At 45.9% G+C, this 23695-nt stretch overlaps 1 protein-coding gene across 1 annotated transcript in view; it reads right to left on the bottom strand.

Annotated features, from left to right (window-relative positions):
* Positions 1-247: 247 nt before the first annotated feature.
* kri1 (KRI1 homolog) overlaps positions 248-23695 on the bottom strand; it is a 43554-nt gene continuing 20106 nt past the window's right edge. The window contains exons 10-20 of the mRNA XM_070867278.1: positions 21963-22075; positions 15576-15708; positions 11842-11937; positions 10596-10766; positions 10395-10470; positions 7868-7983; positions 7130-7268; positions 5013-5143; positions 3984-4048; positions 2997-3092; positions 248-859 (exon numbers count right to left, since the gene is read on the bottom strand). Coding sequence (XP_070723379.1) covers positions 340-859; positions 2997-3092; positions 3984-4048; positions 5013-5143; positions 7130-7268; positions 7868-7983; positions 10395-10470; positions 10596-10766; positions 11842-11937; positions 15576-15708; positions 21963-22075 — 1656 coding nt within the window. The 3' untranslated portion in view covers positions 248-339. The remainder of the gene's footprint in view (positions 860-2996; positions 3093-3983; positions 4049-5012; positions 5144-7129; positions 7269-7867; positions 7984-10394; positions 10471-10595; positions 10767-11841; positions 11938-15575; positions 15709-21962; positions 22076-23695) is intronic.

The following is a 23695-nucleotide window of genomic DNA, read 5'->3' as shown; positions in this document are numbered from 1 at the left end:
CACTGAGCCACGGCTGACACATTGTTTTGATGTAGGAGGGAGGGAGCTGGATTACATAACGTACCACCGACTGCATAGTCACCAGATCTCAGCACGGAACCAATTGCGGTTCAGAAAGTCGTACGTGAGACAAAACCCCCTTCATTAGAGGGAAGGGCGTTGGTGGGCCACAATACCTCTCATCCATGACTTTGCTTACGTCCTTTCATCTTGTACTGAACACAGGAAAGGACCAGTAACCAGGGCGTAAAAGGATCGTGCCGTTTTAATGGACCAACTGTGATAAGAAACCTGCTTATTTTTCACAATAACGTACAAAATAATTTTGCTCTGTCGAAATCAGTCTTTGCCTTGTTTCTTTTTCTCTTGCTTCTTCTTCTCTCTGATTATTTGTCGAAATCTCAGCCTACGCGGGTTTAGCCCGTAGGCCAGCAGTCTCGAGCCACTGAACAAGCGTCCGCCCAACTTCACCTGGGATGTGAGGAGCAGATTTTTCTTTGCAAATTTCTTCCCTTTCCTGACCGGAGGCTCCGACTTTTTCCCGCGGGCGGTGGGAAGGGCCGGCGACCTCGCTGCTTCTTTTCCTTCGCTGGGTCCCGCTTCCTCGGGGGCTGAGTCTTCCGTACTGCTCTTCGGTTTGGGAACCAAGACGTCTTCGTCCTCTTCGCTGCCCAGCCCTCCCGCCTGTTTGTTCTCAGCCTCCGACCTCGCCTTTTTTGGGCTTGGCTCGGTGGCCTCCTCCTCCTCCTCCTCCTCGGCCCCTTCGCCTTCCGGCAGTTGCGTCCTTTTCAGCTTATCCCTTCCCTTCTTCCCAGTCTTGGTTTTGGAAGCTGCCTCGTGCCTCTGCGATTCGTCTTCCCTGTAAAGCAACAATGGTTTTACCCGGTTAGTACTTTGCTCAGTCAATCTTTTCTCCTACTAGTACAAAAAGGGGGCGGCTCGAGTATCTCCGAGGTCAAAAAAACACTGCCCGATAACAGCGCTGGCCCTTAGCATCCAGGAATGGGTTGGGTTTGATCAGTGGCCAGCTGCAGTGACACTAAAGTTGGTACAGTACCCTGGAGCTGGGGGACTAGTTGTCCGGTGTGTTAGGACAGTAAAGAAAGAAAGAGGGAGGGAGAGGAAGAAGGAAGCGAGGAACAAAGGCAGGAAGGAAGGATGGAAGGATCATTTTTTTTACACAACGAGTAGTTAGGATTTGGAATGCGCTGCCTGATAGGAGTGGTGGGCACGGATTCAATAGTAGCCTTCAAAAAGGAATTAGGTAAATACTTGGAGAAGAAAATTGCAGGGATTATGGGGAAAGAGCTGGGGAGTGGGTCTAACTGGTTTGCTCTTCGAAAGAGCCAGCAGAGGCTTGATGGGCCGAATGGCCTCCTTTTAATGATGTCTCGAGGTGGAAAGCATTACACGGATAGGGTGGGAGATGCTTTTCTCAGGTTGGAGCTGAAGCCCATCATTGGGAAGTGTAGAGTTTTACCCTGTATCCGAATTGTAGTATGCCAGAGTTGGCAGTACCCGATGCTGAAGTAGAGAAGTGGGCCAACTACCCTTACCTTGATGGCAATTCATTAAAAAGTCATTAAAAAAAAAGAGGGGGGGGACAGGTGAGGGGTGGGGGATTGGAGAGAAATGAAAGCATCCAGGGGGAAAAAAAAATACAAAATCAATAATGTTGGATTATAAGGGGCTATATGTTGCAGCTGGTGGTTTTAGCCACATACAGGTAAATGTCCGAAATCCAGAATCCTCGGGATGAAATCCATTCCGGTTTTTGGGTTTTACCGGATTTCAGACAAGAAAATCAATAGTCTGAAATCCAGAATCCTCGACCGAATCCGTGCCGGATTTTGGGTTTTGCCTCAAAATGTCTGGACAATAATTCCGGATTCGGGACGACTCCATCAGCTATGTACAAAATAGCGGTTTTCGGAAAATTTCGGAGTTCCGGATTTGGGACGTTGCAGCTCTATAGAGATTTAGTAGACTAGGCCTATATTCCTAAGAGTTTAGAAGAATGAGAGGTGATCTCGTTGAAATGCATCAAATTCTTAAGGTGCTTGACAGGGTAGATGCTGGGAGGATGTTACCTCTGGCTGGGAAGTCTAGAACTAAAGGTCATAGTCTCAGAATAAGTGACGGCCATTTAGGACTGAGATGAGGAGAAATTTCTTCACTCAAAAAAGGTGGTGAACCTTTGGAATTCTCGACCCCAGAGAGCTGAGGATGGTCAGTCGTATATTCAAAACAGAGATTCATAGAATCATAATACTATAGAAATTTACAGCACAGAAGGAGGCCATTTCAGCCCAATGTGCCCGTGCCGGCCAACAAAGAGCTATCCAGCCTAATCCCACTTTCCAGCTCTCGGTCCGTAGCCCTGTAGGTTACGGCACTTCAAGTGCACATCCAAGTACTTTTAAAAATGTTGAGGGTTTCTGCCTCTACCGCCCTTTCAGGCAGTGAGTTCCAGATCCCACCCTCCCTCTGGGTGAAGAAATTCCCTTCAAATCCTCCTACTTTAAATCTATTGATGTATTTTTGGATGCTAAGGGAATCAAGGGACATGGGGACAGTGCGGAAAGTGGAGTTGAGATAGAAGATCAGCCATGATCTTACTGAATGGCGGAGCAGGCTCGAGGGGCTGAATGGCCGACTCCTGCTCCTATTTCTTATGTTCTTGTATGGGAAAGACATTCTATATGCCAACTCAGTATAGGTACAGTAATATATCTATTAAGCATGGGGTATACAGCGGTGGGCAAGTAAACAAAACTCACTCCTTAGAATACAAAGTACAAAACTGGGCATCAGGTACGTGTGTTATTTTCCTTAAATGACATGTAGGTTTGGTGTGAGAATACAATAAACAGAGCACAAACACTTAGTCATTACGATAAACACGTTGAAGCCACCACTTCCTTCCTACGATCAAGTTCCTGCAATTATCAAGATTACTGACGATATTTGATTTAGTCAGTAGATTAGAAACTTACTGCAGGGCGAGAGACCGAAAGATCTGCTGCTTTTTCCACAGGTTCTGGGCTTTCTGCTTGTAAATCTTCAGATCGTGAAGCTCCTCCTTCTCAGTTCTGTACAAATAGAATTTTTTTTTAAAAATTGGATTCTCATGTATCTTTACATTTGTGCATATTTTGAAACAAAAATTCATTCTCGGGATGTGGGCATCTCTTGCCCATCCCTAAATGCCCTCGAGAAGGTGGTGGTGAGCTGTCTTCGTGACAACTGAGTGTCTCGCTGAACCGTTTTGAAGAGGCAGTTCAGAGTCAAACACATTGCTGTGGAGTCACATATATCGGCCAGACTGGGAGAGGGCGGCAGATTTCCTTCCCTAAAGGCTATTAGTGAACCAGATGTATTTTAACGACAATCCGGTAGTTTCATGGTCACCATGACTGATACTCGCTGTTTAATTCCAGATTTATTTAATTAACTTGAATTCAAATTTTCAAGGTGCCGTGGTGGGATTTGAACTCACGTCTCCGGATCATTGGTCCAGGCCTCCGGATTACTAGTCCAGTGACATAACCACCGTTCCTGTAATCACTGTGCATATAGTTACTCATTCACACTCACTTTTATGAAGCCATTGAATAGTTAACGGGTACATTCATATCTTTTTATGAGGTCATTATACATATAAAAGTGTACTTTCACACAGATCGGCTAACTCAGCAAAACCCCGGGATCAAACCTGGGATCTTCCTAGTCTGCCCCCTCCCCCCTCCATTACACAATCAAGGATGTTGTCACAAACGAGGCAAATAAAAGGTCATATTTGGAAAATCCTAAAGGAACAGGTTCGGGAATGGTAAAGATCTACACCTCTGCAGGACTTGGGACGATGGACTTAGGATTATTGCATTTCTGCCCAAGTGCACATTTCACAATCTGCGAGTTGCCAAATACTTAGCGTGTCTCGCAAATGTCACAGATTTTTGGTTTCACTTTTACTCACTGACCTGAACTGGCAGGTTTTCTTCAGCGAACACCAAGCATTAAGTTCCTTATCATCTGCTGCCAAAATCTGCAAACAGTGAGAAAAAAAAAAACACAGTATCTTTTACACCCTGGGTCTTTGAGCTAAAGACAACACCGAGCGCAAAGCTACGTGGCAAATCTGCGGCTGCAAATGGCCTCGGTTCAGTATATTAATCAAATTCATAACGGGGAGCTCTTTAAAATCAGTGAGCAGAGGAAATCTTCACAGACGTCAATACCCATAGCAACTGGAAGAATCTTCTTATTTATTCATTACGGTCATCTGCCATCATTTCTTCTTAGGTGGCACGGTGTCAAGTTTATTTGTTTTGTCTCATAATACTCCTGTGAAGCACCTTGGGACGTCTTACTTCTTTAAAGGCGCTATATAAATAAAAGTTGTTGTTGTTGTCGGGATCTGGGTGCTGTCGACAAGATCAGCTTCCATTTACATAGCGCCTGCAACGTGGTAAGCCGTTCCAAGGCGCTTCATGGGAGCGCAATCAAACAGAATTTGACACCGAGCCATAGAAGGAGCTATTAGGACAGGTGACCAAAAGCTTGGTCAGGAGTAGGTTTTAAGGAGCATCTTAAAGAAAGAGAGGGGCAGAGAGCTTTTCGGGAGGGAATTCCAGAGCGTAGGGCCTGGACAGCTGAAGGCACGGCCACCAATGGAGGAGCGAAGAAAAACAGTAGAGATGACTATCCTTCCAATCCACCATGGTGGGCATGCTTTGAGTCAATATATTCTGGCTTTTCTTGCACGAAACCATTTCACCTCAGGCCTTCAAAAGGCTCCCCAAAAACACTCATCGACCGTGCCTTTGGTCTCATTCGAGCTCAGGTTTCACCCTCCCCGAGCACTATACAAAACGGCAGGTGATCGTGACTGAAGCGCACCACAATCGGACCGTTCGGGTCTGAATGGCTTAGAACGCAATGTGCAGTGGCTTCATCCGTTCAGTAGCCGGAGAGCTCCGGGTTTGACCGCAAGAGGAACACAAACGTACCTCGTCTGCACCGAGCCCAAAGTCATTGGGCAACACCTGTCTGTACTTGAACCGACAGGGTAAGTCGTCGATGATATCTTCGTAATCCAGCCGGTAATACTCATCCAAGTACTGTTCAAAGGTCTTGTCCTCTGTGATTGTAAAAACAATCATCTGATCAAAAGCATTAAACTAGATAAACGATCATCAAGAGCACATTTAAAAATGAAAATGCTCAGTACATCTCCTTCAACTGGATTGGTCAGATGAAGCAAGAGTTAAAATAATTGCATAAATAAGCCCGAATGATCTATCCTGATCTTTATATGCTGCATGAGCCTCCTCTCATTCTAATGACTTCTTTTTAAGCCATTTAGGACCGAGATGAGGAGAAACTTCTTCACTCAGAGAATTGTGAACCTGTGGAATTTCTCTACCACAGAAAGTTGTTGAGGCCAGTTCGTTAGATATATTCAAAAGGGAGTTAGATGTGGCCCTTACGGCTAAAGGGATCAAGGGGTATGGAGAGAAAGCAGGAATGGGGTACTGAGGTTGCATGATCAGCCATGATTGTGTTGAATGGCAGTGCAGACATGAAGTACTCCTGCACCTATTTTCTATGTTTCTATGTTTTACCTTGCCCTGTATCTCTCTACTCCACTTTCCCTCACATATAAAGAAAGACTTGCACTTATATAGTGCCGTTCATGACCACTGGATGTCTCAAAAGCGCTTTACAGCCAATGAAGTATTTGTGGAGTGTAGTCACCGTTGTAATGTGGGAAATGCGGCAGCCAATTTGCGCACAGCAAGCTCTCAGAAACAGCAATGTGATAATGACCAGATCATCTGTTTTTGTTAAGTTGATTGAGGGATAAATATTGCCCCAGGACACCGGGGATAACTCCCCTGCTCTTCTTCAAAATAGTGCCGTGGGATCTTTTACGTCCACCCGAGCGAGCAGACGAGGCCTCGGTTTAACGTCTCAGCCGAAAGACGGCACCTCGGACAGTGCAGCACTCGCTCAGCACTGCACTGGAGTGTCAGCTTAGATTTGAACCCACAACTTTCTGACTTGAGACGAGTGTGCTACTCACTGAGCCACAGCTGACACACATATCCATTCATCCTCCTCTTAAATGCATCAAACCTATCTGGCTCAACCACTTCACGTAGCATCGTTCCACATTCTCAACACTTGGAAAAAATGTAAAATATGCACCAATTATGGGACGCGGCATGAAACATGCTGATATTAAATGAAAGAAAGGGAGAAATAAGAGGATGCACATACACAGGAACCAAGCATACAGCCTAACGCTCAGTGTAGCATGACGATAACACGATTGTTCAACTTTGCGGATTAACGTGCCTCCAAAAAAAACCCTTTGAAGAACTGCCTTTTGCTGGTGTTCTCACATCTGGAATGCCAAGAAATGGAACATTTTACACTCAGGGTCAGCATCGAGCACTTCCAGGTCAGCTATAGCACAGCCAGAGGCAGAGTAAAGCTCCCTCTGTTCTGTCCTACTCTACACCAACAATATGCAGCAGTACCTACCTCCAGCTGACACCCACTGCTGTACCACATAAGAACATAAGAAATAGGAGCAAGAGTAGGCCACCTGGCCCCTCGAGCTTGTTCCACCATTTAATATCGTGGCTGATCTGATCATGGACTCCACTCCACTTCCCCGCCCGCTCCCCATAACCCTTGACTCCCTTATCGCTCAAAAAGCTGTCTATTTCCATCTTAAATATATTCAATGACCCAGCCTCCACAGCTCAGTGGGGCAGAGCATTCCATAGATTTACAACCCTCAGAGAAGAAATTCCTCCTCATCTCAGTTTTAAATGGGCGGCCTCTTATTCTGAGACTATGTCCCCTAGTTTTAGTTTCCCCCAAGAGTGGAAATATCCTTTCTGCATCCACCTTGTCCACATTACCCACACAAGCCACCCTGTGAATCCCCTTATTGAGTCTGACAATTTTGTGGCCTTGCCCTTCCCCACTCGATACTGGGTTCAGACTGTCTGCTGACTGTTTTATCACAAATTGAAAAGGAGAGGCACTTTTGATGCTGGAGAGATCAGCGGCCATTAGTAGTGTAGGTGGAGAGGTCGACGCAGACACTTACTGGGGTCAAATTTTGGCTTTGACTTGTTAACTGCCTCTGCAAATTTCGACTTCCGCCTTTTCTTGCCCATGAGAGGCGCTTCTTGCTTCTTTTTCTTCTTGGCGATCACCTGCTGACTGGGATCATAATCTGCATCCATCTGTTATGAGGCAACAGGAGGAAAACATTTTTTTTACGCAACGAGCGGTCAGGATTTGGAATGCACCACCTGATAGGGGTGGGGGGATACAGATTCAATAGCGACCTTCACAAGGAAATAGGATAAATACTTGGAAGGAGATGGGGAAAGATCGGGGGGAATGGGACTAACTGGATTGCTCTTTGAGAGCCGGCGCAGACTCGATGGGCCGAATGGCCTTCTTCTCTGCTGTACTGATCCATGATTCTATAAAAAATATCAATCTTCCAGTATCTATGTTCTGGTCACAGTGCAGAGTTACTGCACTGGAGAGAAAGGACAAGTACAGTACTTGTAGATGGTGGAAACAGTAGTCTTTCAAGTGTAGAAATTCTAATTCAAGTTTGAAAGAGTTATTTTAAATGGGTAACAATAGTGCACACAGGATTGCAATACGATGCCAACTGATTGTACATGAACTCCAACTGGGATTTCCATCCTCGTTTGGCGGGGGGGGAAATCCCTTAAAGAGAATCACACAGTGGAACTTCTTAAGAGTAAATTCAATTTTGTCACAATGTTAATTCAGTGAATAACAGTCAAAATAAAACGCAGCTTACATTAAAATCCAGATCATCACAGTGTGGCTCAGAACTCTCTTGCTGCCACTGTTCTTCTCCCTCTCCCTCAGTGCAGCCATCCTCCTTTCCCGTCCACCTGTCCCAATTCCACTCATCTGGGGTAAAAGTTAATAAGATTTGCAATTAAGTGAGGTTATCCTTTTTGTAAAAAGTTTACAAATAATGTATTCTTTGTTTTCATTGCTAAAGTCTCCTCATCTTAAGCGCCCTTCTTTGTCAGTAAGATTGGTTGGACACCGGCTCTCAAGCCTCGTCACTATCAGGCTATTTGACCATGATGGGTATTACATCCAAGCCCTATGGTGTTCTTCACTCACATACACACACTTTTCCAGTAGATTTTTCTTGGTGTCGTATCAGACACAGAGATAAGCTTCCAACCACATATCCGTGCCATCATGAAGACTGCCTATTTCGACATCAGTAACACCACCCCCACCTCAGCTCATCTGCTGCTGAAACCCTCATCCATGATTAGACTTCAGTATTCCAACGCATGCCTGGCTGGCCTCCCATCTTCCACCCTCCAGAAACTTAAGTTCATCCAAAACTCTGCTGCCCGTGTCCTAATTCGCACCAAGTCCCTTTCACCCATCACACCTGTGTTCACTGACCTACATTGGCTCCCGGTTAAGCTTGATTTTAAAATTCTCATCCTTACTTTCAAATCCCTCCAAGGTCTCTGCCCTTCCTATCTCTGTAACCTCCCTCCAGCCCTACAAGCCTCCAAGATCTCGGCACTCCTCCAATTCTGGCCCCCTGCGCAACCCCAATTTTAATAACTCCACCACTGGCGGCCTTCAGCTGCCGAGGACCCAAGCTCTGGAATTCCCTCCCTAATCCACTTTGCCTCTCTATCTAAGACGCCTTAAAACCGACCTCTTTGACCAAGCTTTTGGTCACCTGCCCGAATATCTCCTTTTGTGGCTCGGTGTCAGACGCGGTTTGATAACGCTCCTGTGAAGGCATTCGACAGCAATCAGCAGCGGGAACCTTTGCTGAGGCTAACTGTAGCGCAACATTGCCATCCAACTGAAGATCAGCTGAACCCAAAATCAAACCTGGAAACCTCCGATCGGTGTGACTCAGCTGCTCGCTATAACACTTGTCGAATAGTCCATGGGAATGTCCCCTCTGTGGGGCCCTGCCACCTCATGTCACAAGGAGTGTTACAGTACCACACTGAATGTAATCACACCAACAGCACTCTTCAGTCAGAATGCACAAATGAAAACACTTGCTGTAACAATGTGCACAAGTGTAAGAATGCAGTGAATGCAACATAAAATCTTTGTGCAAAGTGCCATTTTAAAAGTATAACTTATTTGGAATTACATTTTTTTTTAAATGAATTGACATTAATATCCTTCACACACACACATTAAATTCTCTATCCACCAATTTTCTCCTACTTTTGTCTGGAGTTTCTACCTATGTTGCCCATATAGGGCAGTGCATATAGCCAATGAGTCCCAGGTGAGAAAAGATGGCTCCAATGAATACAAACAGGTGAGAACCGAGAACCAGAGTCTAGACAAATGGGAGTACATTTTTGTTGAATGATTTGAAAATCATTTAACATACAACAAATTGTATTTAACACAAGGCGCTTCACAGGAGTATTATGAGGTAAAATATTTGACACCAAGCCGCATAAGTAGAAATTAGCGTAGATGACCAAAAGCTTGGTGAAAGAGGTAGGCTTTAAGGAGCATCTTGAAGGAGGAAAGAGAGGTAGAGAGGCGGTGAGGTTTAGGGAGGGAGTTCCAGAGCTTGGGGCCCAGGCAACAGAAGGCACGGCCACCAATGATTGAGCGATTGTAATCAGGGATGCTTAAGAGGGCAGAATTAGAGGAGCGCAGACATCTCGGGAGCTTGTGGGGCTGGAGGAGATTACAGAGATAGGGAGGGGCGAGGCCATGGAGGGATTTGAAAAGAAGTCTGAGAATTTTGAAATCGAGGCGTTCCGTAACTGGAAGCCAATGTAGGTCAGCGAGCACAGGGGGGGATGGATGAGTGGGACTTGGTGCAAGTTAGGACACGGGCAGCCGAGTTTTGGATCACCTCAAGTTTATGTAGGGTAGAATGCGGGAGGCCAGCCAGGAGTGCGTTGGAATAGTCAAGTCTGGAGGTAACAAAGGCATGGATGAGGGCTTCAGCAGCGGATGAACTTGAAGAGGATGGAGATAAACTGAATCGGTTGAAGAAGATAACCTGGAACTTTACCTCCTTTATTTTCTCTCACTTCTAATTATACGTTCAAAAAATGTTATGGAATGCCATTTGTCTCCGCAATTTAGTAATGGGTCAGGCCCGACCATCAATGCAACGGGACAACCCATCAAGTCATGGTGAATCCGCTAGCGATACACGCGTGCGTGGTACAGAGAATGTGTGATCCACTGTATAGGATTTCTGAGAATGCAGTGACGTACGGAGGTTAGTGCGACCATTAACCTTATAATTTGTATCTTTTAAGTAATTTTCCAAAAGATGATTAAGTTACCACCAAATTCCTCCTCATTCTCAAACTGTGGTTTCTGCTCATCTCCTACTCCATAATAGTCGTCATTGAAGCATTGCTGCAGGGGGAAGGAAGAGAGTTAAAAATAATAAAGGTTTTCTGGTCACGAAAGCTTTCTTTCTTTTTACAATACAACGGAACGTGCTCAGAGAGGGACAGTTTCAGCCTGTCCCTTGCACCAACCTGCATGAGCTGGTCATGCTTGGCTGGGTCAAAGTCCTCCTCCAGGTGCTGCTCACTGAAGCCGACGCTTTCGTTCCCAGTTATCTCCTTCAACCGGTTCAGCTTGTTGATTATCTCCATCCTCTTCAGGTTCTTCAGCTGCTTTATCTCCTCTTGCTTCTTTTCCTTTTCCTAAAGAAACCATCAGATCGGATTAAAACCCCCAAATAGTTTGTTTTCGGATTATGGCCAGGCTGGACAGGGCTCCGCACTTCCCTTTGTACCGCGGGAAGTGCTTTGATGGTAGTTGGGCTTTTCCCTAGCACAGCAGCACCGAGGAACTCACCATGTACAGAACCGTGGGCATGTAACTGTGGTGAAAAGTGCTAGTCTGCTGTACATCCGAAGGAGCTGGCTGTGGGGCTGGGAGCAGAGGGCTAAGCTTTAGATAGTGGGAGTGGGAGGGCTGTGCTTTATAGTCTGTTGTCCCGGCCCCAAGCTCTGGAACACCCTCCCTAAACCTCTCCATCTTTCTTTTCTCCTTCCTTCCTTAAAACATATGTCTTTGACCAAGCTTTTGGTCGCCTACGCTAATTTCTACTTATGCGGCTCAGTGTCAAATTATTTTATCTCATAATACTGCTGTGAAGCGCCTTGAGTCTAAAGGCGCTATACAAATACAAGTTGTTGTTGTGAGAGCGGGGGGGGGGGCTGTGCTTTATATCATCATCATAGGCAGTCCCTCGGGATTGAGGAAGACTTGCTTCCACTCTAAGCATGAGTCCTTAGGTAGCTGAACAGTCCAATACGAGAACCACAGTCCCCGTCACAGGTGGGACAGACAGTGGTTGAGGGAAAGGGTGGGTGGGACAGGTTTACCGCACGCTCCTTCTGCTGCCTGCGCTTGTTTTCTGCATGCTCTCGGCGACGAGACTCGAGGTGCTCAGCGCCTTCCCGGATACACTTCGGCCAGGGACTCCCAGTGTCAGTGGGGAACTTTTATCAGGGAGGCTTTGAGGGTGTCCTTGGAACGTTTCCTCTGCCCGCCTTTGGCTCTTGTCATGGGGAGTGGGCGGGCTGTGTTTTATACAGTGGGGGTGAACAATACTATTGATAGATTAATTTGCACTGTACATAAATCAGGTTATAACTGAAGAAAGTGCGTTCAATGCAATCAGTAGGCAATTTGTGGAGAAATATGACAAATCTCTACACGGGCACCATTCAGCCGGAATCATATTAAATCAAGGCAAAGTAATACTCTTACCTTTTTCTTCCTTTCCTTAATTTCTTCTCTTTTATGTTTCCTTCTGTCATCCTTTGCCCTGACTGAGGTTGCAACGGTTCTTGGGTATGATTTTATCTTTAAAACAGGAAGGAATGCATGAATGTTTTGGAGGGACCAAAAAGTTATCATTAAAAGGCTCTGCAGAGACTTCAGGAGTGTAGCTAGAGTTGACACCGGCTTTTCACTGTTGCTTGGCTGCAGGTCTGTGCAAGCGAGGATCAGAGCAGACATCACTTAGCAGGAATGTGAATGAAGATACCACTTTAATTCGAAGGGGAGGTGCTATTGTACAGTACCGACGTTAAATAAAGTCACTGGCAACTTCAAAACATCACATCAAATCCGACTTATAACTGTAAAACGTACACAATGTGTCCACGCTTATGTCAATATTTCCCATTTAATTTTTGTGTGTTAACTGTCACAATTAAGGGGGAACATTTGCAGGGCTGTGGGACTAATGGGATAGCTTCTGTGCTGTATCATTCTAAGGATGTTAAGTTCTGGCCGCCGGGTAACTCTGTGTCGCAAGTTTCTGAAACCCATTTGCATTATTCAAATGTCTACATTCCGGTTCTATTTTAAAAATTATATTTGATTATTTTGTAGCTCTCCTCCCACTCCGTCGTCTTTTCCTGGGCATTGCAAATAACTCGCCTGCTCCCAGTCGCTGTCGGTATAGAAACATAGAAAATAGGTGCAGGAGTAGGCCATTCGGCCCTTCGAGCCTGCACTACCATTCAATATGATCATGGCTGATCATGTAACCTCAGTACCCCATTCCTGCTTTCTCTCCATACCCCTTTAGCCGTAAGGGCCACATCTAACTCCCTTTTGAATATATCTAACGAACTGGCCTCAACAACTTTTTGTGGTAGAGAATTCCACAGGTTCATAATTCTCTGAGTGAAGAAGTTTCTCCTCATCTCGGTCCTAAATGGCTTACCCCTTATCCTTAGACTGTGACCCCTGGTTCTGGACTTCCCCAACATCGGAAACATTCTTCCTGCATCTAACCTGTCCAATCTCGTCAGAATTTTATATTTTTCTATGAGATCCTCTCTCATTCTTCTAAATTCCAGTGAATATAAGCCTAGTCGATCCAGTCTTTCTTCATATGTCAGTCCTGCCATCCCAGGAATCAGTCTGGTGAACCTTCGCTGCACTCCCTCAATAGCAAGAATGTCCTTCCTCAGATTAGGAGACCAAAACTGTACACAATATTCATTGTGTGGCCTCACTAAGGCCCTGTACATCTGCGGTAAGACCTCCCTGCTCCTATACTCAAATCCTCTCGCTATGAAGGTCAACATGCCATTTGCCTTCTTCACTGCCTGCTGTACCTGCATGCCAACTTTCAATGACTGATATACCAAGACACCCAGGTCTCATTGCACCTCCCCTTTTCCTAATCTGCCACCCAGCTTAGTGTCATCTGCAAACTTGGAGATATTACATTCAATTCCTTTGTCCAAATCATTAATGTATATTGTAAATAGCTGGGGGCCCAGCACTTAACCCTGCGGTACCCCACTAGTCACTGCCTGCCATTCTGAAAAGGACCCGTTTATTCCTACTCTTTGCTTGTCTGCCAACCAGTTCTCTATCCACATCAATACATTACCCCCAATACTATGTGCCCTTGTGTGGGACCTTGTTAAAAGCCTTTTGATAGTCCAAATACACCTTGTCCACTCTACTAGTTACATCCTCAAAAAATTCTAGAAGATTTGTCAAGCATGATTTCCCTTTCATAAATCCATGCTGACTTGGACCGATCCTGTTACTGCTTTCCAGATGCGCTGCTATTACGTCTTTAATAATTGAGTCCAACATTTTCCCCAGTACTGATGTCAGGCTAACTGGTCTATAATTCCCTGTTTTCTCTTTCCCTCTTTTAAAAAGTGGGGTTACATTAGCTACTCTCCAATCCATAGGAACTGATCTAGAGTCCATAGAATGTTGGAAAATGACCACCAATGCATCCACTATTTCTAGGGCTACTTCCTTAAGTACTCTGGGATGCAGACTATCAGCCCTGGGGATTTATCGGCCTTCAATCCCATCAATTTCCCTCACACAATTTCCTGACTAATAAGGATTTCCTTCAGTTCCTCCTTCTCACTAGACCCTCGGTCCCCTAGTATTTCTGGAAGGTTATTTGTGTCTTCCTTCGTGAAATTATTTGTTCAATTGGTCTGCCATTTCTTTGTTCCCATTATAAATTCACCTGATTCTGACTGCAAGGGACCTACGCTTGTCTTCACTAATCGTTTTCTCTTCCCATATCTATAAAAGCTTTTGCAGTCAGTTTATATGTTCCCTGCAAACTTACTCTATTTTCCCCCTCCTAATTAAACCCTTTGTCCTCCTCTGCTGAATTCTAAATTTCTCCCAGTCTTCAGGTTTGCTGTTTCCCAGCTCTGCGAGGAGCCACATGAACGACATGTGCATGGACTCTGCCACCATTTTGTTTGTTCCCACCCCCTCCCCCACCCAGCCGCCATAACTTCCCTGAAGGCACGGACACGTGCTTGGGTACGGTGTGGCAGAAGGCAGCTGCCCGGTGGTCTCTCTCATAGAAACATAGAAAATAGGAGCAGTGGTAGGCCATTCGGCCCTTCGAGTCTGCACCGCCATTCAATATGATCATGGCTGATCCTCTATCTCAACACCATGATCCCGCTATTTCCTCATATCCCTTGATGTCTTTAGTGTCTAGAAATCTATCTGACTCCCTCTTAAATATATTCAGTGACTTGGCCTTCACAGCCTTCTGTGGTAGAGAATTCCACAGGTTCACCATCCTCTGAGTGAGAAAATTTCTCCTCATCTCGGTCCTAAATTTTCTACCCCGTATCCTGAGATTGTGACCCCTTGTTCTAGACTTCCCAGCCAGGGGAAACATTCTCCCCGCATCCAGTCTGTTCAACCCCGTCAGAATGTTATACATTTTAATGCGATCCTCTCTCATTCTTCTAAACGCTAGTGAATTCAGGCCTAGTTGACCCAATCTCTCTTCGTACGACAGTCCTGCCATCCCAGGAATCAGTCTGGTGAACCTTCGCTGCACTCCCTCTATGGCAAGTATATCCTTTCTTGGGTAAGGAGACCAAAACTGCACACAGTACTCCAGGTAGTGGTCTCACCAAGGCCCTGTATAACTGTAGTAAGACAGCCTTGCTCCTCTACTCAAATCTCCCAGGCAAACTATTCCTCAGTCAGTGAAAGCTGGCCGATTATTCCCCCGTCTTCGGCCCAACAAGGCTCTTTAGCAGTCGGTCACTGGACAGTGTTCAGAAGTGGGAACCAACGTTCTCGTTAAGTTGTGCGGCCAATTGGCAGTCTGGAGGTCCCACGCAGGCGACTCAGCAGATTTCAAATGGAAAAACCGCGCACGCCCGGCAATCTGATTGGGCCACACACCCAAAACAAAATTTAGCGAGGACATGGGTGGAAGTCCTAGCTGATACCTCCCCCCATACCCCTAGCCTCTAGCATGATTGTGGGGGGGGGGGCGGGGGGGGGGGTGCGGAACCCAATTGTCGAACCCCTTCCACTGCCCGGGACCACGAGCAGCTAGCTCAACAGAATGAACACTGAACTTGGGACTTCCAACTTAAATCTAAAAATAAAACAACCAGCTGTTGGCAATCGAGACCAATAAAGGGAGAGGTGAAACGCAATCGCGAGACAAACATCGTTACGCTTACAAATTCGGCGTCGGGTTCTTCAAATCTGAAGTTATATTTCCGTTCAAAGTCTTCCTGTTTCCTCAGAAATTGCTCCCCATCCTCTTCGGAGTCGACCACGTCATCCTGAACTATTTCATCGTAAGTAGGAATCCTTCGAGACCAGGGCAGAACAGGAACGGGAGGAAAAAAAATATAAATTACGAGTGAGCAGCAACCCGTGTAAAATGGAGCCCACTTTGCACAAATGTCTGTGCGGTCACGGCAGCAGAAATCTCATTGCTACACGTACGAACACGTGCGCGCAAAAGGTGCGAGAGGGTTTTTCTCGTCCTCTCCCTCACCACGCAGTGAGCAAAAGCAGTTCAGCTGCACGACAGTGGAAGCCAGCGGTTTGCAAGTCGAAGAACGCATTTGGGGACGGGAGGAGGGAAGAGAAGATTTGGGGTGCCACGGGTTACACACTGGGTTACACATTGCTCGAACTTGGGTTAAAATCCATCCCAGACTCTCACTCTGTCCGCCGGCCGCAAGGGTCCTACGTGATGTGAGCTTGAACAGTCTCATTCCAGTTCTTAATCCGGAATTAAATGTCAACATCGCTCATCGACCAAAGAATAATTACAATTTTTAAATTTTTTTTATAAATGGTAATTCTGGTGCAATGTAGGGTGTTTTTTTGAGAGACAATTTCTTCCTTCCTAGAGCTGTCGTCTCCTGTTGGGATACAGCTGGACAGGCTGAAACATCCTCTGCTGTAGGCCTAGAACTGTTTGTGGGCAGGCTATTTGATTGCTGTGCGGGGCACTGACAGCAGGAGCTCAATCTGAGTGTGATTTTAGCACGGGGACCGAATGATGTCAGCGTGCCCTGGCCCAATGATCCCGTAACCTCCTAATCCCACTTTACCGCAAAGACGACTCTCAGTCTTGACTCCATGTATGGACAGGACCTCACCAGTCTATTAAAACAAAAATCTCCATTCTTCCCCCTACTATCTTGTAGTCATCTATTTCAGCTGATGCACGGTTCTGTTTGCACCAACAACATACTAATATCTCACCCAAATGACTATTGTTAGAGTGTTGGGCAAACAGCGACTATTGGACCATGAAGGTCGTCCCTGTCAAGCCTGACCCTGTTCTCACCCGCAGCTAATGAGCGGGCACTGAGCAGGAATTATGAGCCTGCCGTTTAAAGTCAATGACATTTTCCCCTCCCAATGTTTCTCGGAGCTGTCTCCTTTCCCTAGGTCAAGAGCAGGATCGGGAGACACGCCCCACTCTGATCTCTGCTGCCATCCCACCCGTGTCTCTTGTCGATGCGAAGGAAAGGAGCCGAATGCACCACGCAACCGTGAGGTGTGCTCGGAAGTTACACTTTGGGAGGGGGGGGGGGGTCATTAAAAGCGGGAATCTTCATGAACTGTTTTGCTCCCGAGTCAAGGGCCACAGAGGCAGGTTGTTTGGCCCCTAGCATTGTCCCAGCTGCGATTACCTAACTAAGCATAGATCATGGACTGAACCCTGGAGTGCTGGCTGATCCAAATGCCCAAGTACTACACCAGCGAGTGAATTTACCAACTAAACCATCAGAGAGATTCTAAACATTTACACAGCTGCAGAGTGGATCGGTGCGGATAACAAATTGCATTTGTATAGCACCTTTAACACAGTCAAATGTCCCAAGGCGTTTCGGAGGAGCGATTATCCAACAAAATTTGACACTGACTCATACAAAGAGATATTAGGACAGGTGACCAAAAGCTTGGTCAATGGGGTAGGTTTCAAGGAGCGTCATGGAGGAGAGAAGAGTTAGAAGAGCAGAGAATTTTAAAGAAAGAAAGACTTGCATTTATATAGCACCTTTCACGACTACCATCTCAAAATGCTTTACAGCCAATGAAGTACATTTGGAGTGTAGCCACCATTTGTAATGTGGGAAACGCGGCAGCCAATTTGCGCACAGCAAGATGCCACAATGTGATAATGACCAGATAGTCTGTTTTTGTTATGTTGATTGAGGGATAAATATTGGCCCAGGACACCGGAGAGAATTCCCCTGCACTTCTTCAAAATAGTGCCGTGGGATCTTTTACGTCTATCTGGGAGAGCAGACGGGGCCTCGGTTTAACATCTCATCCAAAAGACGGCACCTCCGACAGTGCAGCGCTCCCTCAGCACTGCACTGGGTGGGTCAGCCGAGATTTTTGTGCTGAAGTCCCTGGAATCGGACTTGAACCCACAACCTGCTGACTCAGAGACGAGGGTGCTGCCCGCTGAGCCACGGCTGACACACTAGGGGATGAATTTCAGTGATTGGGGCCTGAGCAGCTGAAGGCACGACCGTCAATGGTGGAACGATGAAAATCAAGGATGAGCAAGAGGCCAGAATTGGAGTGGCGCAGAGATCCGGGAGGGCTGGAGGAGTGCAATACCAGAGCCATTCACCCACATGCAACTGTTCTCTGCCTTGCAGCAGCAGGGGATATAAGCGGGACATTGGGGAGGTCTCTAGACCCTCCTCTTGACCTGGGGCAAGTCGGCATCTCTCGGAGGGAAAATTGTCATTTTTTTAAAAAATAGCAGTTTCACAATTCCCGCTCATTGCCATCTTAAATTTAATTGGTCAAGTGTTCTGATGACATACATGATTGGAATTAGCCAATTGGACCAGCAGCGGACGGTCTACGGACCCGCCCCTTGACCTAGGTCAAGCAGACATCTCTTTCGGAGGGAAAAATTTAATGTTTTCATTTTTATAATTTCATAATTCCCGCTCGTTGCCAGCTTCGATTCCATTGGTCAAGACTCCGAATAACAAATCTTTGGAACTGGCCAATTAACACCAGCCGTGGGATATTTTCCAGAACCTCCCCTTGACCTGGGTTAAGCTGGCCGCTCTTTGGGAAGGAAAAAGGCAATTTCATAATTTTGTTTTAAGGGGCAGCTGGTTTCATAATTCCCGCTCTTCCTCAACTTGTTTTTCATTGGCCGGCACCAACTCATTATAGCCCACGTCGTAACAGCCAATGAGCTTACAGCCAGAGAGTTGGTACCCGTCTCAGTAAACTGTTGTTACTCTGCTGTGCAATACTGTATCAAAGTTAGACACATACTTCGCCCCAGATGGCTGACCTAGCAGTGCCCCGACCTCGACACACGACAGTTCACCCGAGGTTTCACTCAAAGAGCTGCGGCAATTCGATTCGCAGTTCGGAAGGTAGGAACAGGGAGGGCGGCCATTCAGCCCCTCGAGCCTGTTCCGCCATTCATGGCTGATCTGTATCTCAACTGCATTTACCCATGGTTCCGCAATATACCCTTCCCTAACACACATCTGCCAGTTTTGACATTTTCAATTGACCCACTAGCCTCAACAACTTCTTTGGTGGGGGGGGGGGGGGGGAAAGAGTTCCGAATAGTTCCACTACCCTTTGAATGAAGAACTGCTTCTCAGCATCACCCCTGAACGTCCTAGCTCTAATTGTTCTTACATCTTAAATTTGCCCCTGTAAAGATGAGAGAGAGAACGGGCAACTTATATTGTGGGGAGCTGTAGGGAAATGGAGGGAAAAAGATGGCCAGACAGAAATTGCATTGGGAATTATTTTTTTTAATTTTAAATTTAAATAAAATGTTTATTTTCCACCCACCACCGAATATCTAGGTGCTGAATGTTGCCTGTACACGTTCCTTAGGGTTTGTATGCCCACTTGTTCCTCATCCAACTGTCCATTCCTTACGTGCAAGGCCAGTGAATTTCAGCTGTTAAGGGCATTACAGATAAACAACCCCAATCATTTACAGCCACACATTCAGAGGGGGTCATTGGATCGAGATCGACAGCAGGAACCATGGCTGGTGGTTTCCCCCTCCCTAATCCAGAGGTGGGATGTCTTCACAAGATCTTCACCTCGACGTTACAAGTTTTTAAAACTGATCATATACACCCCTTGCAAATATACACTCCCAGAGATCCCCTGCAATTACAGCCACTGTAATGTATTTGCTTCATGGGTTCTTTGTTTAAGAATTCATAGCAACACATTGCTATTAAGAACAGTTGGTTTATTAACAAAGGTTTATCAAACTGCACATTACTAGTTCATCCACTCGGCTCACAACTGCATACCTCATTGTGGATGACCTAGACCCAACTGGCTGGGGTTTTATTGAGTCTTGTGACCATCACGTGACTGGCTAAGTCACTCCTAACTCAACAGCTCTACAACTGTTTTTGTGAATCTATAAAGCAAGTGCCCCCTTGTTAAAGGGGCACTAAAACCGGAAAATTAAAACAAAATTAAACTTTAAACGATCAATTTAAAATTTGATTGCCAAGGATGCACTCCAGTCCCTCCGGCGCCCACCTCTCGTGGAAGGCCGCGAGCGTACCAGTGGGTACCGCGTGCTGCATCTCCAGGGATACCCTGGCTCGGATGTAACCGCAGAAGAGAGGCAGGCAGTCGGACTGAACGACCCCCTCGACCGCCCGCTGCCTGGACTGGTTAATGGCCACCTTGGCCATGCCCAGAAGCATGCCCACGAGGAGGCCCTCCGACCTGCCCGCTCCCCTCCGCACAGGGTGTCAACAGCTCTACAACTCTTTTTGTAGAAAACAAAAACAAACATTAAATCAAGTGCCCCCTGATTAAAGGTGGGTGGGGGGGGGGGGGAGGGGGGAGTGGGGGGTGCGGAACACACCAAACACTTTTTTGGGAGCACTAAAAAACACAAATTATACAAGCGCCCCCTGGCTAAAAGGGGTGGGGGGGGGGGGCACTAAAACCCGGCAATAAAACAAATTAAACTTTAAAACAGTCCTACGAGGAGGCCTTCCGACCTGCCCACTACCCTCTGCACAGGGTGTCAACAGCTCTACAAACTTGTGAGCGTGCTCACATGTGCATACATTACAGGCACATTCACAGAGATCTCCTACAATTACACACACACTCCCGAAGACCCCCTGCAAACAATATACCCACAGGAAACCCTGAAAATATAAAGACAATCAGGGATACCCTTTATCTTGATTTCTAAAGAGCCAATGAAAAAGGTCATCTTACACAGAAAACATGTTCTTTAAATTTAGTAAAGACCGCAACAGAAATAATAATAGTATAGAAACACTGTGTTGGCAGTTTCTGGCACACTGTGCCCTCAGTAGATAATCTTCGAGAATTCCTTATGGACCGCTCAATGCGCCACAGAGCACAGTTTCAAATCCAATGCTGTAAAAGACCCCACGGCACTATTTCGAAAAAGAGCAAGGTGAGTGTCCTGTGGTGTCCTGTGCCAATATTTATTCTTCAGCCAACATCACTAAAAAAAAATTACCTGGTCATTTATCTCACTGCTGTTTGTGGGAGCTTGCTGTGCGCAAAGTGGCTGCCGCGTTTCCCACATTACAACGCTTCAAAAAGTACTTCATTGGCTGTAAAGCGCTTTGGGCATCCTGAAGTCGTGAAAGGCGCTATATAAATGCAAGTCTTTTTTTTTTCTAAATACACTCATTGCTCTTTTTGGACAAAGTTACCCCCCCCCTCCCCCAACCCTCGTCCCCGCCCCCAATAACATTCCTTAGCTCTACCTTCTAATTACTGTACAATATACACTGATAAATATCAGCACTCGACAAAAACACGACTGCTGATAATTAAAGTTTAATTGGGCCTAAATTGGATTGTGTAATAAAAGCAGATAAATGAGGTTCATAGGTCATCTCTCTCAGCACTATTTTTTTTAAAAGAGAGCCATTAAACTATTTCCAATAAACACCTTGGCTGGAACACAAGTTTCATACGACACATGCACGCACTAATACCACACGGCAGTATCAGCTGTGCCTCGCCCGAGCAGGATGTTTTGGGTTGAAGTCCCACTCCAGGGACTTGAGCATAAAAATCTAGGCCGGCACTCCCGGTGTAGTGCTGAGGGAGTGCTGCACGGTCGGAGGTGCCGTCTTTCGGAAATAGATGTTAAACCAAGGCCCCGTCTGCTCTCTCAGGTGGATGTAAAAGATCCCACGGTCACTATTGCGAAGAAGCACAGGGGGAGTTCTCCCCGGTGTCCTGGGCCAATATTTATTCCTCAATCAACGTCACTAAAAACTGATTATCTGATCATTATCACATTGCTATTTGTGGGAGCTTGCTGAGCGCAAATTGGCTGCCGCGTTTCCTACGTTACCACAGCGACAGCACTTCAAAAAGTTCTTCATTGGCTGTAAAGCGCTTTGGGGCGACTGGTGGTCGTGAAAGGCGCTATATAAATGCAAGTCTTTCTTTCTTCTACCCCAAAGGATGAACTATTTTATTGTCAGATTACAAAAATGCCAAATGAAATAATGGAAACATAAAGCATTTTGAACACTGCAAACATTGGCACTTAAAAATGATCTTACCTCTCTTCCTCCTCCTCGTCCTCATCAAGATATCTTTTATTGAGAATATAGTCCCGCAGAAACTTCTCACCATCATCCAGTTGAGGATCATTCCAGTAATCCCTTAGATACTTCTGTAACACAACAAATTAAGAATGAGTAATGGAAATATTTGAAATAAGTCATCGTTTGGTAAGCTGTATCCAAACACTTAACTATATGCCTATGTTGTTGTCCCATGAGGAGAGATTGAGTAGATTGGGCCTATAATCTCTGGAGTTTAGAAGAATGAGAGGTGATCTCATTGAAACATATAAGATTCTGAGGGGGACTGGCAGGATAGATAATGAGAGATATTTTCCTCTGGCGAGAGAGTCTAGAACTATGGGTAAGGAGTCGAACTGAGGATAAGGAGTCGGCCATTTAGGACTGATAGGAGGAGGAGTTTCTTCACTCAGAGGGTTGTGAACCTTTCGAATTCTCTACCCTAGAGGACTGTGGATGCTCATTCATAGAGTATATTCAAGGTCAAGATGGATAGATTTTTGGACTCTAGGGGAGTGGAGGGATCAGGTGGGGAAGGGGAGTGGAGACTGAAGATCAGCCATGATCTGATTGAATGGCGGAACAAGCTCAAGGGGCCACAAGGCCTATTCCTGCTCCGAATTTTTACGTTCTGGTGATTTTTCGCCACAGTGGTGCAGCATTTTGGAACAGCTGGGAGATCGGACTTAAAATATCCACATTCTTGAGTTCCCAGTCTCCACTGTGAGGCCTTGGGAAAGAGAGAGCAATACAGGCAGTGCATCTCCCTCAGAGGGAGGGGGACTTCAGGCATTCCTACTCGAGGCTCACATCACAGCGCTGTAGCAGTCTGGTCATCCAGTGATCACAGAACTATAGCCATCTTAAAATAACCTGGCCCGACCTAGAATTATGCAGGATTACATTTCAAGGCACTATTTTTCCCCCCAATGCATTTTCTTTTGATTTAAATGAACATGTGCCATCGATAGAAAGATTTTTTTTTGAGGGGAAATCTGCTTTCTAAATATATTTTCTCAACAGCCATTGTAGAGAGGACCGGTGACTGACTCTCTGGCTTAGATAAATGCGACTCTCGAAACAGGTTACTCGCTGGCGTGGGAGAGTGACCAGGGTGACTTCAATGCCCTTGCCAACATCCAGACTCCAGTCAGCACCTTCCCTCCAGAGCTCGACTGAGTTAAGTAATGCTGTAAGTGAAGGGAATAAAAATGTGCATGTATAAACATCAGGACACTCATTTTTTTTTTTAAATTCATTCCTGGGATGTGGGCGTCGCTGGCAAGGCCAGCATTTATTACCCATCCGTAATTGCCCTCGAAAAGGTGGTGGTGAGCCGCCTTCTTGAACCGCTGCAGTCCCGTGTTTGTCTTATTATTTTTCCTAGTGGTTTAATACAACTGAGTGTCTCGCTGGGCCGTTTCAGAGGGCAGTTAAGAGTCAACCACATTGCTGTGGGTCTGGAATCACATATAGACCAGACCGGGTAAGGGCAGCAGGTTTCCTTCATCAGTGAACCAGACGAGTTTTTACAACAATTGGTAGTTTCAGGGTCACCATTATACGAGCTTTTTATTTTAAATTTTAGATTTGTTTAAGTAACTGAATTTGAAATTCCTCAGCTGCCGTGGTGGGATTTAAACTCATGTCTCCGAATCATTAGTCCAGATTACTAGTCCAGTGACATAACCACATAATACCGTTCACAG

This window comes from Pristiophorus japonicus, chromosome 24 (assembly GCF_044704955.1).
Source record: "Pristiophorus japonicus isolate sPriJap1 chromosome 24, sPriJap1.hap1, whole genome shotgun sequence".
NCBI lineage: Eukaryota > Metazoa > Chordata > Chondrichthyes > Pristiophoridae > Pristiophorus > Pristiophorus japonicus.
The sequence above is the reverse complement of the archived record's forward strand: the minus strand, read 5'-3'. Positions and strand labels throughout refer to the sequence as shown.